Raw genomic sequence first — 15391 nt, 5'->3', positions numbered from 1 at the left:
TCTTCTTCTTCTTCTTCTTCTTCTTCTTCTTCTTCTTCTTCTTCTTCTTCTTCTTCTTCTTGAGAAACTAAACAAATATCCGAGACTGATTCTGAGATGTATTATTTTGAGAGTATTATTTTAAGAGAAATATTACAGAACGAACCAATATATGTGGGCGCGCGTGTGCGTGCGTGCGTGCGTGCGTGCGTCTGTCTGTCTGTCTGTCTCTGTGTTAACCCGCGAATCGGTTTCCGATTGAACGAATTTAAACGTTTCGCGTTTTTCTCTTCAAGATACTCCTCATTTATTACGAATTATCATATGCTTCCCGATATAAATTGTAATTGTATAACATGATTGTATGATATGTACACAGATTCGCATAGGTACGTGGGTAGATATATACAATCACCGTTTACTTACATTCCATACTCGTGCTGTACTATATACAGCACTACTTGGTCAGCTTCGGACGATTTACATGTTATTTTCATATATTTAGTTCGGTTACAAATATTATCTGCGATTAAACAATACGATTATCGATTCACGCATTTATAAAACAATTGTTCCAGTTTTACGATCATTTCATTGCGAGAACCTAAGTAACCGTGTCGTCTCCAGTTAAGATTACCAGCAAAAATTGAGAGGCGAGTGTGCTATCATTTGACATGACGTAAATATATCTAATTTTCTAACGATACAAAAGAAATATTTCCTTCATTTCTTTTTAGTTTTCATGGAATTTCATATTTCGTACCCGTCACGGCATCTCTTGATCAAACGAGAATCGAGCGAACGTAGTGGCGATATAGTTTTCGCAAGAGATGGCGTTGCGAATGAAAAAAATGTATCGTTGCATATAATTTGAATAGGAATGCTGAGATCTAGTTTATTTGAGAGGTAATCGAGAGATTGAGAAATAGAATATGAACGGAAGAGAGTACAGGAGGAGAAGTAAGTATCCAGGGTAGTTATTAAATGAAGTTGAGCGAGGCAGAGAGGGAGAGAGAGAGAGAGAGAGAGAGAGCGCGTTAGAGCAGTCTACATAGATAGGTAGTATGCGTTGGTGTAGGTAGAAGGTGGGACGAGACGTAAGCACGAGTTTCTAGTATCAGTGGGAGTAAAATGGCGGCATCGAAAAGTCAGCGTTGGATGGTAGATTCGGGGATTCTGCGTAAAAAGAATGGAGAAGAGGAACCGCAAGAGCTGCTGGTGTTTGGATATAGCTGCAAATTATTTCGAGATGATGACAAGGCGAAAATGATTGATCAAGGAAAGCATTTGATACCATGGATGGGCGATAGCACGTTGAAAATAGACAGGTCCGTTCCCCTAACCTAGACAAATTTCTCATCTAGGATATTTATTATTGCATAAACGCACCGTACGCAAAGCAAAATGCGGCTGTTGGAAAAACTCATCGACTTCACGAACGAACGGTTAATGTACAAATAAGCAATCTGGAGACTGTTTAAGGTTTCTGCAGGTGTCGTTGGCTTTGAACAGGCGGTGTGGAAGCGCGATATATATCCGCGCTCTGCACGCCCGTAGAGCAACTCATAATGCTCTCGTGACGTTGATGTTTCTGGCTGATCGTCGGCGCAGCAGCAAGGTGAGACACAGCGTAGAGAGACAAAACAAAACGGCAGCTGACGATTGTAGTTACTATAATCGTTCAGCATGGTATGTATCCTAGCATTTTAGACTCGGCCGTTCTAGACCGGCATTGCGACGCGCCACGCGGTTCCTGTTCGCCCCTGTTCTTCACCTCCTCTGCTTCTGGATTCGCGTAACTCTCCAACGTTTTTCTTATCGCCGCTCTAATTTCTCATGCGTCCACTCAATTTACTACTCAACGTTAAAGTGCGACTGATGTTCCTTGCGGGTACTCTGTAGATATCAACCGATAGAACGTCTCGGATCCAACATTCATTATCATTATTGTTATTGTTGTCGTTGTTGTTGTTATTGTTATTGTTATTGTTATTGTTATTGTTATTATTATTATTATTATTATTATTATTATTATTATTATTATTATTATTATTATTATTATTATTATTATTATTATCATTATCATTATCATTATCATTATCATTATCATTATCATCATCATCATCATCATCATCATTTTGTATCATTGGTATGTACGCACTGGTTTTCTTTTTTCTTTCCTCCTTGGTGGGCGTGAGGTATTTGTGTAGTTAACATTACGCATCAGTAATTTGCAGTCACCGACGTATACCGAGATGGTACAATGAAAGAGATATATGAACTTAACGAGAGAGAATGCGTACGCGTGTGAGTGAGTGAATAAGAGAGAGAGAGAGAGAGAGAGAGAGAGAGAGAGAGAGAGAGAGAGAGAGAGAGAGAGAGAGAGAGAGAGAGAGAGAGAGCATCAAACTGTTTTATAATTGTATTTTATTTCAGACGAATTTTGACTTTAATTCAGACAAGGTTCGCTTCGTAGGACTTAATTTTCAGATGGCGAAATCGAGCTTATTTCACTGAAAAACTCGTACTTTCCAGCCTTAATTCGACTCGTGTATGTGTATAGATACGATGGACGCGGCGCTTTGGGGGACTTGCGGATATACGAACCACCGACAGGTGGTTTCGATCAACGAACGATCCTGACGGAAGACGAACTGAAAGTGGAACAATTATGCGACGAAGAACGATATCGGTCCCTCTACACCAGCGAAATGGAAGACTCTGTGTATCACGGTAAGCCGATCTGGAATACCATTTTGTCGCGTGTTGCATAAACGGTTTATTTCATTTACAGAGGAAGAAATGAAAAGGCTGCATCAAGCTCTGGATTCGGAGAGCACGTACAACCAGGTAGCGTACGACTACAACGAAGAAGGAAACGAGCCAAAGGTGGGATGCGACGATTCGCAAAGTCCAAAACAGTCGGACGGTTCCCAGGAAGAGGATCAAGCTTTCGTTCCGCCCCCTGATTTAGAGATACCAGAGGGCATTCCATTGGTTTGTAGACGATTTCATAGTATCTTTCGTTTATACATAGATACGCGTGGTTACGTGGTTTGTACATTTCATTAACAGCCGGAGACGCAAAAGCTGAACGCGATCATAACGAAAACAGCCTTGTTTATAAGCCGTCAAGGTGGCCAAATGGAGATTCTAATTAAAGCCAAGCAAGCGAATAATCCACAATTCTCCTTCTTGTCGATAGACGGACGGTTTCATCAATATTACAAATGTATACTGGATGCGATCAAGACTGGAAAATATAATCCAGAAAAGGAGCCCGAGAAGGAAGAATCCGGTATGCATTCTCTCACCCTCTTCGCTTTTTGTCCATTACCGAAAAGAAAAAGAAAACAAAAATCGTAAAAAAATAAAAAAATAAAAAAATAAAAAAAAAAAAAGAAAAAGAAAAAGAATCGAACAAGGAAAAAATTACTAGTAAAATCGTCGAATGCGACGGTGTTCTCTGTCATTGTCATTGTTGAAATAATTGACGAAACTTAAAACAGGATTTGTTTACCCACGTCTACTTTGATTCTACTTAGTTTTTCCTTCTCCCGTAAGTATCTCTACGTTACATTTGTTAACCGTTACCAATATCTCTGTGACACATAGGAAGCGTTAGTAAGCCTGTCTGTACAGCTGGGCGTGCTATTTACTTGTATTATTTTCTTCAATGGTAGAACACGAAGACGGATCGTCGGATCAAGACGACGAATCGTATCTACATCCGAGCTTGGCGTCATCGTTCACCAAGATAGAAGCGGTACGCACAATATGACGATACACGGATCGGTACGTTTATTATTGGTTTTTCGAAAGCAATTGAAACAATTCTGCGTCCATAGGCCCCCAGTATTCCTAGCATACAGTACAAACCATCGGCTGACTGTGCTTATTCGATGCTTGTAAATAAGATAACCGGGAAACCGCCACCATCGAAGGCACCGCCGCAGCAGCATACGAGCGAGAGCGCGGTTCAATCGGCGACTGCCACTGGTTATTATCAACAACACCCCGTGGCAGGGCAGGTGAATGAACGAACACGAACAGAAATGATGCTCGTGGATCGCCGATTCTCTTTCTCAATCTCTGTTCTGTTCTGTTCTGTTCCAGGATTATAGCCCTTACCTAAGTTCAGCCGCAGCGGTAGCGGCGGCAGCGGCAGCGGCCGCGGCCGCGGCCGCGGCTGCTGCAGCAACAGCGAGCACGCCTGTACAATACTCCCACGGTCCGGTGATATACGGGCCGAACGGGCAGATACAGTCACCGCTGCAAATCACCGGGGTGAACGTGTTGCCCACCGGGAACGAAACGATGACGACGGCGCAAATTACAATGATCGACTCGTCGCAGCCCTCGTTGGTGCCGTATGGCTCGCTGGCTGGGCCTCAGAAGCAATTGAGCAGGCCCTCGTTCATCGTTCCACCGGCGGACGTGCAAATAATCATCGACAAAATGGCCAGTTACGTGGCAAAGAACGGCAGGGATTTCGAGGCGATCGTCAAGAATAAAGGGGATCCACGGTTCAGTTTCCTCGAGTTGTCGCATCAGTATCACGGTTATTACGCGCACAAATTGACGATATACGAGGGCGCGGTGAATCCGAAAGTGTTGACGGAGGAAGAATTGTTGCAGAAACAAGAGCCGCAGGAAGAGAAGCAGAAGAAGCTCGAGGAGTTACAAAAGAAGCAACAACGGATGGAGGAAGTGCAGAAAAGGGTGAAGATGATACAAGCGAAAAAGAAATGCGAGCCAAAAAATGCGAAACAAAGGGATGTGGTGGGAACGAACTCGGCGGAGGGCGGCGTCAGGCAAGTGACGACCGTGTCGTTCTCGATAAAGAAACCGAAGGACGGAGAAACCGGGGTGATCGAGAAACGGAACGCGTTACCGTTAGAAGAGAGCGACGACGAGATGGAAGCCGGTGATAGTAAAGAGGGTAACTCGAAGCCGAGTTCGCCGCAGAACTTGATCAATGAACAGCTTGGCTCGAGCCAAGCGGACAAAGACGCCGTCGGAGCGGAGAAAAAGTCGGATAGAAGGTGGAAGAGCGAGGTAGAGAGAGAGCTGGTCGACCTTACGGACGAGATACTGGAAGATTGTCAGAAAGAGATTAGGCACAAACAGCAGGCGGAGGACCGAATGAAACACGATAACAAACTGGTTGCCGCGGTGTCGCGGGACAAGTTGGTTACCACGTCGAAAGAAAGGCAGCTTCAACTGGAACGAAAGAAGAAAGCGGCTGCGTTTTTAAGTCAGATACAGAGCTCTGGCATGCAGAAAGTCAGCGGAGCTACCGGGACGAGTACCGCGAGTACGGTTTTCCTCGGTCAAGGCGTTAGGAAAGACGACTCGGACGAGGTCCATTCCGTTCCGTCGCCGTCCCGTTCTCCGTCCTCGTTGGAGGAGGCGAAGGACAGATCCTCCGATTCGAGGACATCCGGTGGGAACTCGTTGATGGACAGGCTGAAGAGCGCAGACTTGACCGGGAAGAGGTCTAGGCCGCGATCGAGGAGTCCCAGCGGGAGCCGAAGTTACACGGATAGAGAAAAAAAATTTCACAAGAAGCACAAAAAGAAGAAGAGTTCTTCTCGTAGAAGGTACGCGAGTATTTCGCTTTACAATTATTCTCTCGTCCTTCGTTTTTCTCCCATTCGTTTCTTTGACGCAGCAACCACGACAGCCGAAGCAGTTCGCGATCGCACAGATCCAAGAAGAGCAAGAAGTCCTCCTCGAAGCACAGATCTCCGTCGCGGACACCGTCTCGAAGGCATCAACATAGCGCGCGACGAAAGGGAAGCAACTCTTCGTACTCGGATTCGAGTTCATCTTGAAAACGCGTCACGTCTTATTTTTAATACACCTTGATACGTGTCAAACTCTCTCTCTCTTCTCTCTCTCTCTCTCTCTCTCTCTCTCTCTCTCTCTCTCTCTCTCTCTCTCTCTTCGTGCGCGCACGTGCATGTACGTGTGGTTAATCGAGACACCGTCGACGATAATTTGAATACAAAACTTTTGCCCAAGGAAGAATAGAAATAAATAAACGGAGGCTGAAAACAGAGATGGAAGAATAAAAAGAAAGTTTTAACATAGTTGGGAAAGATTAGCCATCATTTATTTATTACTTTTCCTTTGTCGTTCGATACTCGGAGCGAGCAAGCCGCGCGGGACAAAAGGAAAACGAGCTGAACTAAGTAATTCCGTTTTAGTAGTAGTAGTAGTAGTAGTAGTAGTAGTAGTAGTAGTAGTAGTAGTAGTAGTATCATCGGTGTTTACGGTGTAAACGTTCGTTCGCGCGCAAGTATATCGAAATATGCATAGTTGTTAATTGCGTAACGCGTCTAGGCTCGTTGTCGGTCGAAAGCAAAACTGTATGAAAATAGCATCGATGCGTTGCGATGCATTTAACACCGATCGAATATAAACTGGCCCGAGGGTTTACGGTACTCCTATTTGCGGCAAATCAATTGCCGCCTAATTGAGTTTAATAAATCGAGAACGCGAGTCGGTTCAACTACGCAGAACGCGGCACGTGCGACTCGTGTCGCGGAGAGAGGAGCGTGCGTTCGCACCTTAGCCAATTTTCTTTCATCGGGAATAATCTTGGCACGCACGCACGCACACACGCATACAGTTGTTGTTCGATTACGTACGAGTTGGCAGCTTGGCAGATTTTTCCATCGCACAAAGAATTTCATTCACGATCGGCTCTGGCCACGAGTCGGTTCTGGTTATCTTTCCGTCCAATTATGTCCCTTGTTGATTATAAAGCGAATAGGATTCGAAAGAGGGTTGTCGGGCGAAAAACGAATCGCGGTAAGAAACGAACGAATTAACGTCGGATAGAGAAAGAGGAAAGAAGATAAGATATCGGTGCTCGTATTCCGCGCAACTGGTAAATCGTGAAATTCCATGATGGCAATTTTTTTCTTCCTCCGTGTTGCGCGTTCGCTTGTTTAGAAACGTCTGCGAATGTGTTGAGAGGAGATAACGTGTATCGAATATTACACACGTGACCATACTTTGATCAAGCAGGGGTCAAGGGTGAATTGCCTCAGATTTATAAGTTAACTCGGTCGCATAGGGACTAGTCAGTCAGCGTTGCATACCGAATACAACTCGGAATATTAAGATCCATATTATATATTGACAGATGTCGGTGAAAACGCACGTAAGTACTTGCGATGTTGTTGACGGGGGTGGAGTGGGGGGGGGGGGGGGGGTAAGGACGAGAGGGTTACCTTTTTTTCGCTCGGGGATTTTCGAAGGTTCAGCCGCAAAGGCAAAGGCAACCGACTATTTTGGATCCTTCGGAGAAGTACCGGCCGGAGGCTGTGTACGCGGGAAAGCTCAAGAGGGAGTTTAGGGATTACGCCGAAGATCCGATGGACCCGGTGAGGGAGCGGGTTCGGAAAACTTATCAGAAAATGCACGCCAATCAAACCGTCGAATTCGTACGATGTAAGTGATATATGTTATGTTTTCTCTCTCTCTCTCTCGAACGCATATCGCTGTGTGTAAACCGGTGGTGCGCGTTTCCAGCACGCATCAGAGAGTGGACGCGTTTCGACAAGTTTCGAATGACGATAAAGGAGGCTCTGGCCAAGTTGAACGATTTAGTGGACGAGAGCGATCCGGACACCGATTTGCCGAACATCGTGCACGCCTTTCAGACCGCGGAGTCGATCAGAAAGGAGCATCCTGATTCGGATTGGTTCCACTTGACCGGGCTGATACACGACTTGGGCAAGGTATCTAGATCGTATCGAAAGAAGGAAGAAACGAACCGAGAGGTTTCCTCCCGTCTGTTTCTACGCGTAGATAATGGCTTTCCATGGAGAACCGCAGTGGGCAGTGGTGGGCGATACGTTTCCCGTGGGATGCGCTTGGGCTGACTCGATCGTTTACAGACAGACCAGCTTCGAGGAGAATCCCGACGGTAAAGATCCTCGATACAAGTGAGTGATTCATTTCGTCGCGCGAAACGAAAACCGAGGGACGAAATAGTTTCGCGAGCACCTTTCCTTTCAGCACCAAATACGGGATGTACGAGCCAAACTGTGGCATGGACAACCTGTTGATGTCCTGGGGTCACGACGAGTATCTCTATCGCGTTCTGGTGCATAACAATGCAAAATTGCCGAACGAGGCGTTAGCCATGATCCGTTATCATTCGTTCTATCCTTGGCACGCAGCCGGCGATTACATGCACTTTTGCACACCGAAAGATATGGAGATGCTACGGTGGATCAACGAGTTTAAGTGAGCTTTCTCTCTCTCTCTCTCTCTCTCTCTCTCTCTCTCTCTCTCTCTCTCTCTCTCTCTCCCTCGAGTAACATACGTACATTCGATGCGTTCTGTGTTTCAGCAAGTACGATTTGTATACGAAGAGCGATCGAGTTCCCGACATCGAGAAGCTTTGGCCGTATTATGAAAAATTGATCGACAAGTATATTCCGGGAGTATTGGAGTGGTGAAACCGATGATCGAACGGATGATTTTATTTAAGGAGCGATCGGGGCTCCAGCAGTTGTGTACCGACATAAGCGTCGAGTAATTTTGTTATCGTTGTCACTAGTTTGAATTAACGAATAAAAAGTGAATGTCGTTGGCTGTTTCTGTTGGCTGTTTGCGATCAGGCGAATGGGATATATGCAGATGGAGAGAGACGGAAGAGGGGGGGGGGGGTGGGGGAGTGCATCCTTTGGTGGCGGATGGAAGGAGTCGGGGAGAGAAGCTCTAGAAACTACGGGAATGCGTGGTTTCGCGGTTAATCGGAAACGCGTCGACTTTCGAGAGGAAGACCCATCGAGGAGCGCCTCGCGTTGCGTCGCGTCGCGTCGCGACGTTGACGAGGACGGAAAAGAAAGATGCGGGAGTTGGTCGTCGGTGAGAAGAGCGTTCGCGGGACGAGTTCGTTGGACGCAAACGGGAAACACCGGTATAGGGGGGCTTCTTTATTTTTAGCTCGATTCATCGGCATTCGCTGTCGGTCGGAGGTATTCGAAGAGCGAAGACGGCCCATCTGAACAACGCCGATGACGTCGATAATGACGGCGGTATCGGTCGATAGTGGGATTTTCCGTCCGCGAAGATGTAAATCCTGCGGCGAGGAGAGACCGCGCGCGTAGGTAGAGCTGCGCGGCAAAAAGAACGGTGCTCGTGAAATTGGCTTAGTCATCGACGAATATTGCGGAATATTACAGGAGGTATTAGCGTTTTCGAGGAGGATGACGAGCACTAGCGCGAACAGGAAGGACCGTCCGTCACCGGTACGGCGCGATGAATCATCGATACCTACCTACCTACCTACCGTTGCTCTATCTACGTTACGCGAGTCGCACGCGTATCTCGGTTCTAGGAAAAGGAAACGAAGAACGAGGACGAAAGAGGGATTCCCTCGCCGCTCGCTCCCATTCCAGTATCATCGACGAGTTTCGATTTCACCCGCGGGACATTCGACGGATGACGAATCGCTCCGCACCGGTGGTCACGCGAACCTTTCGTTCCGCGAAAAAACGTGCGAGCCTCGGGGACAAGCAAACGATCGATCGATTCTCCGAAATCGAGCAACTGCTGCGCCTAATTTATACCAAGTTACCATCTCGTACAATTACGATTATCCTCTCTCGCGCGTTTCTCGCGTAGTTTCGGTCCGACTTTTGACCTCGGCCGCGATTACTCCACAATCGCTTGGCTAGTTGCCTCTCGATTTCCTCGTTTACGATGTTCCATTTACCGGCTCCCTTCCGGTGATAACGAATCACGAATTAAGCGCCGGCTTCAGAATCGCGTTAAAATTCCGTGGTATCGGTTGCGGTAATTGCGGAGAGCAAAGGCCGATGGATGCCCGTCTCGAGTAAAAGTGGTTACCGGATGGAGGACGATTGAAAGTAGCAGGCGTACACACGTACACACACCGGGGAACGTTACGGGGAACGTTACGGGGAACGTTACGGGGAACGTACTACTCGCGGCGCCGCGTCACGCCGGGGAATAGCGTTAGGCACTGTACGGGATATATACGCGACGATGCCCATTCGGCAGTCGACGCGCGACGTCCGAACGGAGCGGTGGGTTAGTATTTTTCTTCCCGTTCCGCATTCCGCATTCTTCTTCTTCTTCTTCTTCTTCTTCTTCTTCTATTCTAGTCCCTTCTCCTTTCTTCTCTTAGTCTGATTTCTTTTAGGGTCTGGGGAGACAAGGAAGAAGAGAGGGAGCGAAAGTCGACGATCGTTAAATGTTTGATCGGTTCGCGATTTAAGATGACCGCCTCGACGTTGCCTCCCTTACCTTCCTTCCTCTCCTACCCATTCGTTTCTATCTTGTCCGCATTCTCGTTGTCATCGTCGTCGGCGACGGCGGCGGCGGCGGCGTCGTCGTCGTCGTCGTCGTCGTCGTGGTCGTGGTCGTCGTCGTCGACGTCGTGGTTAAGGTCGTTGTCATTGAAATCACCATTAGCATCGCGTAGAAGGAAGAAACTAATCGAATTGTCACGAACGACGAAACGAAAGTGCAACGTTCAATTGTAGTACTTTAACTCTGAAGAAGAAAAGGAGAAGAAATACTGTGACGAATACGTGTGGGAAAAATAATGTTGTACACGTGGAAATATTGGCTGATATGTTAATCGAAGCGATCATCGATTGACTAGAAAATAGGAGCAAGAGGAAGAGGAGGAAGAAGAAGAAGAAGAAGAAGAAGAAGAAGAAGAAGAAGAAGAAGCTGCGAAGAAAGAAAGGGCGATTGAAGGAGGAGGTGGAGGTGGTGGAGGTGGAGGAGGAGGAGGAGGAGGAGGAGGAGGAGGAGGAGGAGGAGCAAGAAGAGGAGGAGGAGGTGAAGGAGGAGGAGACTCGAGAGGCAAAGTAAAGGGAATTTGTTAAGGGAGCACGACGACGAGAAACTGCTCCGTAGACCGGAGGTATCCCGGCTATGGGAAAGCTGAGAACGACTGGTCGACTCGTGACCCGTGACAACGAGGAACAGGAGGCATCGGAGTGGTTGCTCGAGCGCGACAGCGCCAGTTACGAGCAGGCTCTCGTCGCGATTCCTGTCGGGCAGGCTGAATCGGAGGCATCGTTCGAGGAGGATTGTGTCCGAGGGCACGGAAGAGAGGCTCGTCAGAGGAGTATAGTCGCTGCCGCGATACGATTCGAAGAGAGAAGAAAGCAAGATTTAAGCGTCACGATCGAGACGGTAGCGGTAGCCGAGTTCTATCCGAATCGATCTGAAAACGATCGAGAGTATCGTTCAAGAGGAAAACGATCGTTCCGTCGGCGTTCCGTCTGGCACGCGTTGCCCGGAACCGAGCAACTCTCGCTTCCATTCGAGATAATAGTGGCAATCGTAGCGATGGTGACGGTGCTTTGCGTACCCATCGCGTCGGCTGTCCCGATGCCGTCGCGAGAGAATCAGTCTTCCCTGACCGATGGTTGGCACGACCTCGAGTACGTTCACCGAGACTTTTTCGATCGATCGTCGCCGCGGAGCATCCTAGATGAGACCGAAATGGATATTATCAGGAGAAGCATCGCGCGAGGTCTTGGTCTCGAGAGGATACCGGACCCTGCCAAGGTGAGTGTAGTTTTCCATCACGAGAGTTACCATGAAATTTCTATCACTTTCCGCAAATGTCGACAAGGGGGGCAGGCGACGAAGGTGACGAACGATGAAAGAAAAGGACTAAAAAAGCAAAGGCAGAGACAGTGGCAGTGGCAGTGGCAGTGGCAGTGGCGATGGCGATGGCGATGGCGGCAGCGGCTGGCGAAAGGAAAGAAAGGCGCGACAATAAGAACCGTATTCCCGCACTGTTCACCGTTGCCGAGCCACTCTCTATTGGTTTTTTCCCTCTTTGAAACAACCGTGTTCTTTTCTTACGCGTATGCGTGTGTATGCAACGGGATAGCAACGTAGTTACAAAGTATCGAGTAATACCTAGAGAAATATGCATGGTGTAGACGTTAGTCTGGCAATTGGAAAAAGAAAAGGGACGGAAACAATACGAGCGGCAAGCACGTAAACAACGACGCGACGAGTCTGAAAGGAGTAACGCGAGACGTGGGTGGTCCGTGTTGCCCCACTTTCGCTAACGCATTCACGAGCACGTGCGCCTTCCTGCTAATATGCAGAACCGGCTGTCCACGTGCGTACCGGCGGAACGCCGCAACAGTTTCATGTTATTCCGTTTTTATTCTTCTCGTTCTCGTTCTCGTTCTCGTTCTCGTTCTCGTTCTCTCTGACCATCTATCGTTACAGAGTTGAAGATCGCTCGGTTCCGTACTTTCCTTTCGATCTAAATTTATAACGTTACGCAAACGGGCAAACATCCGTAAATTACAAACGATCGGGCAAGATCGGTACCGGAAAATATCAACAGCTTGTCGCGTTATTCCGGACGTTGGCTACCGGGAACAGCATCGTTGAAACACCTGTTGTGTCGCGAGCACCCTACAGTCCACTAGGCGACCTTACGCGCGCTTAGCTACATGTATAGGAGTTATACGTATACGAAGGGAAGATGGAACCAGTTATCCTTCTGGTTCCAACCGTGCACGCGCACGCGTGCAACCATCTTCCTCTTTCACCGTGTTCAACGATGCGCGATAGTTGACGCATACCCTCTCTATCCATCGTTGTTGGTATGGAGAGAAAGAACGATTTTACATTTGATACCGTTGACCGTTTGACTTTATATCGAAGCTGTACCTTACGATCGCGGAGACTTTCACCGGCGATGGAAGAGCAAAATTTCAAGAGAGAACGGTCGAGAGAACGGTCGACGACAACGACGACGACGACGACGACGACGACGACGACGAGGACACGTTCGTTACACGGTTAAAGACGGGAGAGGAGAAAGCGGCAAATGAATAGTCACTCGCAACGAACAGCGCGTTTCATCGAGATCTCTAGGCAGAGGGGCGAGGGTTACAAGAAGAATGCGGCTCGACTCGTCGATACCTACTACACATCTCTAGACGCGGTTCGCGCGGCTTGCGAGAGACAAGGTTTTCTTCGAGGCGTAGCGTGGGAGGAGGAGCGAACGTACGTTTTCTCAAGGTTGTTCGCGTTAACGGCAACACCCGTGGAATACCCCACACCGAGTGTCCTCGATTCCCGTACAATCGCGTAACTTGAAATTTTCTTCGAACAAGACATGCCGTGAATCGAATCGAATCGAAAGACCAACGAACTAACGATACGCGGACTAACGTGACACGGATGACCGACACTGACCGACCTTTTGAACAAGTCAACCGGCTCTAGAGGAGTCAACTCGCTTGGGGTCGGTAAGCGACTCGGTAAGCCTCGTGCTCAATTACAACCTCGAACCTCGATGATCGACTTGAAAGTGATTCGACGCGCGAATCGTTCTTTTTCGCACGAATAAAGCCGATGTCAACTTTGACTAATTGACACGAGAGAGCCAACCACTGTCTCGACGAACGACGAACCGGAACTACGTAACCAACTTTAAAGAGTCGCACCAGACGGTTAAACGTTTAAATAAACGGGTTCTCGTAGTGGACGTGTCGCGGAGGCGTCCCCTCTCCTTGGTGACTCGCCTCTTTCCACGTAGTTTAGTCCTTCCCGTGAATACTTGTTCTTCGATAATCGGAACACCGAAGAGGGCTCGGGTAACCAGAAGAGTATTTCTCACCATAGATGTGATGAAATGTCATGAAAAATGACATTGAATTGAAAAAAAAACATTGAATAATGGTTACGGTGGAGAGTGAAAAGTGATGGTTTCTCTGGAAACTTGCTGAAAATTATACGCGCGTTCTTTCTTTCAGGCAAACGTTAGCCAAGCTGAATACGAGAGAGCGCACAGAGAGTACCTGATGAGGATACAGCTCTCCGTTGACGAACAAAGTTACGGAACCGTGAAGAAACTACACGTATTTTCTGGGACAGGTAAAACCAACTTAGCAACAAAGTGTAATCTTGTTCGATGGTTTCCTCCGATCGTCTCGCGAGAGAACCAGCGTTCTTCGGATACGCGAAATTTTCTACAGCCTTCCTGAAAAAATATACATGCGCTCGCTATAATTACTACTCGTGTAAACATCTAGCCCCGCGAGTTTCCGTCAGTCGCGGGCAATACCGACGAGGTTCTGCCTCTAGAAATGTTCATGCTATCGATATAATATATACAATACCTTGCGCGACTGGGCCGGTCAATTGTTCTTTACGCTTTCTTTTAAATTACTACACTAGAACTAGTACGATATAATGTATTTGCGGGTGTACGCGGTTATTAACGAATTACCCCGGAATTTAACGAATCGTCTAATTAGCCAATAAAAATGGAACGGACGGGAATAGTTATTCTCGTGGTCTCTAACCGGATATGCGTTCACGTTGGCATTGTTGCATCCGTCGAGCCGAACAAACGGTGCGTAGTAAAAAAGGGTTCACGTTCGTGGTGATTGTTGCAGCGTATCCTGGAAAGCAATCGAGTCGATCGAGCGAAAGGAGGCACTGGTTGTTCTTCCCCGTGGAAATCCCTCGGGAGGATAAGAACGCGTCGGTGGATCATGCGACGGTGCGACTATTGCTTCACAGCCCAGCGGGCGAGGACTATACCGAACGTTCCGAGTTGGACGCGTTGCTCTATCTGCGAGCGTTTGATCGTTCGAGAAAATTGATCGGCCGACAAAGAGTCGAATTGCAGGACTCGGGAAATTCGAGATGGCTCGAATTCGATGCAACCCTGGCTGTTTCTTTGTGGCTCGAGGCAGCGCTCGAAAATTTCGGTCTAGAAGTGGTATTTTTACTAGACGGAGAACCGGTGCGACGCACCTTTTCCTCGCCAGTTTTGAACGTGTTCACCGCAACCTCTTCCGCATCAGCGACTGGTAAACGAAGAACGAAACGATCTTCTCCGGAAGAGTTGATGTCGTTGCATAAAGGTCGCAGGACAAAGTGTAAAGGCGATAGTAAAAAGTGCTGTAGACACGAACTTACCGTAATGTTTAAAGACCTAAAAGGTTTCGAATTTATCGTTTACCCAAAAACTTTCGACGCCGGATACTGCAAGGGTCGATGTCCCCCGAGATATAATCCGGCCCATCATCATGCCCTCCTGCAAAGTCTTTTGTGGAAGGAAGACAGAAAGAAAGTGCCTAAACCGTGCTGCGCGCCGAGCAAGTTGGATCAGTTAATGATCGTTTATTTTGACGAGAACGATTCCACTCAGCTGAAAGTCTCATTCTGGAAGAACATTCAAGTACTGGAATGTGCTTGTTCCTAAAAAACTTTACTTCTCTCTCTCTCTCTCTCTTCCTCTTCCCCGCATTTTTTACGCGCACATTCTCTCTCTCTCTCTCTCTCTCTACATCCAAAGACAAATCTTGCGCGAGACAAATTTGTGCGAGTGCGATGTTCCGTGCGAATATGCAAGTGA

At 47.6% G+C, this 15391-nt stretch overlaps 3 protein-coding genes across 3 annotated transcripts; all 3 read left to right on the top strand.

The window, feature by feature from the left end:
- Positions 1-1090: 1090 nt before the first annotated feature.
- On the top strand, positions 1091-5863 carry Su(w[a]) (suppressor of white-apricot). The gene is made up of 8 exons (XM_076904784.1): positions 1091-1307; positions 2543-2712; positions 2774-2976; positions 3055-3277; positions 3663-3745; positions 3828-4010; positions 4096-5582; positions 5654-5863. Exons 1-8 carry the CDS (start codon positions 1111-1113, stop codon positions 5814-5816), a joined length of 2709 nt encoding a protein of 902 aa, XP_076760899.1. The 5' UTR covers positions 1091-1110; the 3' UTR covers positions 5817-5863.
- A 1243-nt stretch (positions 5864-7106) lies between these two features.
- Positions 7107-8485, top strand: Miox (Myo-inositol oxygenase). The gene is made up of 6 exons (XM_076904777.1): positions 7107-7153; positions 7257-7443; positions 7525-7733; positions 7804-7940; positions 8014-8244; positions 8351-8485. The coding sequence occupies exons 1-6, from the start codon at positions 7136-7138 to the stop codon at positions 8457-8459; spliced, it is 891 nt and encodes a 296-aa protein (XP_076760892.1). The 5' UTR covers positions 7107-7135; the 3' UTR covers positions 8460-8485.
- Positions 8486-10772: 2287 nt separating this feature from the next.
- Mav (TGF-beta domain-containing family member maverick) lies at positions 10773-15267 on the top strand. The gene is made up of 3 exons (XM_076904773.1): positions 10773-11556; positions 13779-13899; positions 14424-15267. Exons 1-3 carry the CDS (start codon positions 10915-10917, stop codon positions 15236-15238), a joined length of 1578 nt encoding a protein of 525 aa, XP_076760888.1. The 5' UTR covers positions 10773-10914; the 3' UTR covers positions 15239-15267.
- The last annotated feature ends 124 nt before the right edge of the window (positions 15268-15391 follow it).

Source organism: Xylocopa sonorina, chromosome 11 (assembly GCF_050948175.1).
Source record: "Xylocopa sonorina isolate GNS202 chromosome 11, iyXylSono1_principal, whole genome shotgun sequence".
NCBI classification, from domain to species: domain Eukaryota; kingdom Metazoa; phylum Arthropoda; class Insecta; order Hymenoptera; family Apidae; genus Xylocopa; species Xylocopa sonorina.
The sequence above is the reverse complement of the archived record's forward strand: the minus strand, read 5'-3'. Positions and strand labels throughout refer to the sequence as shown.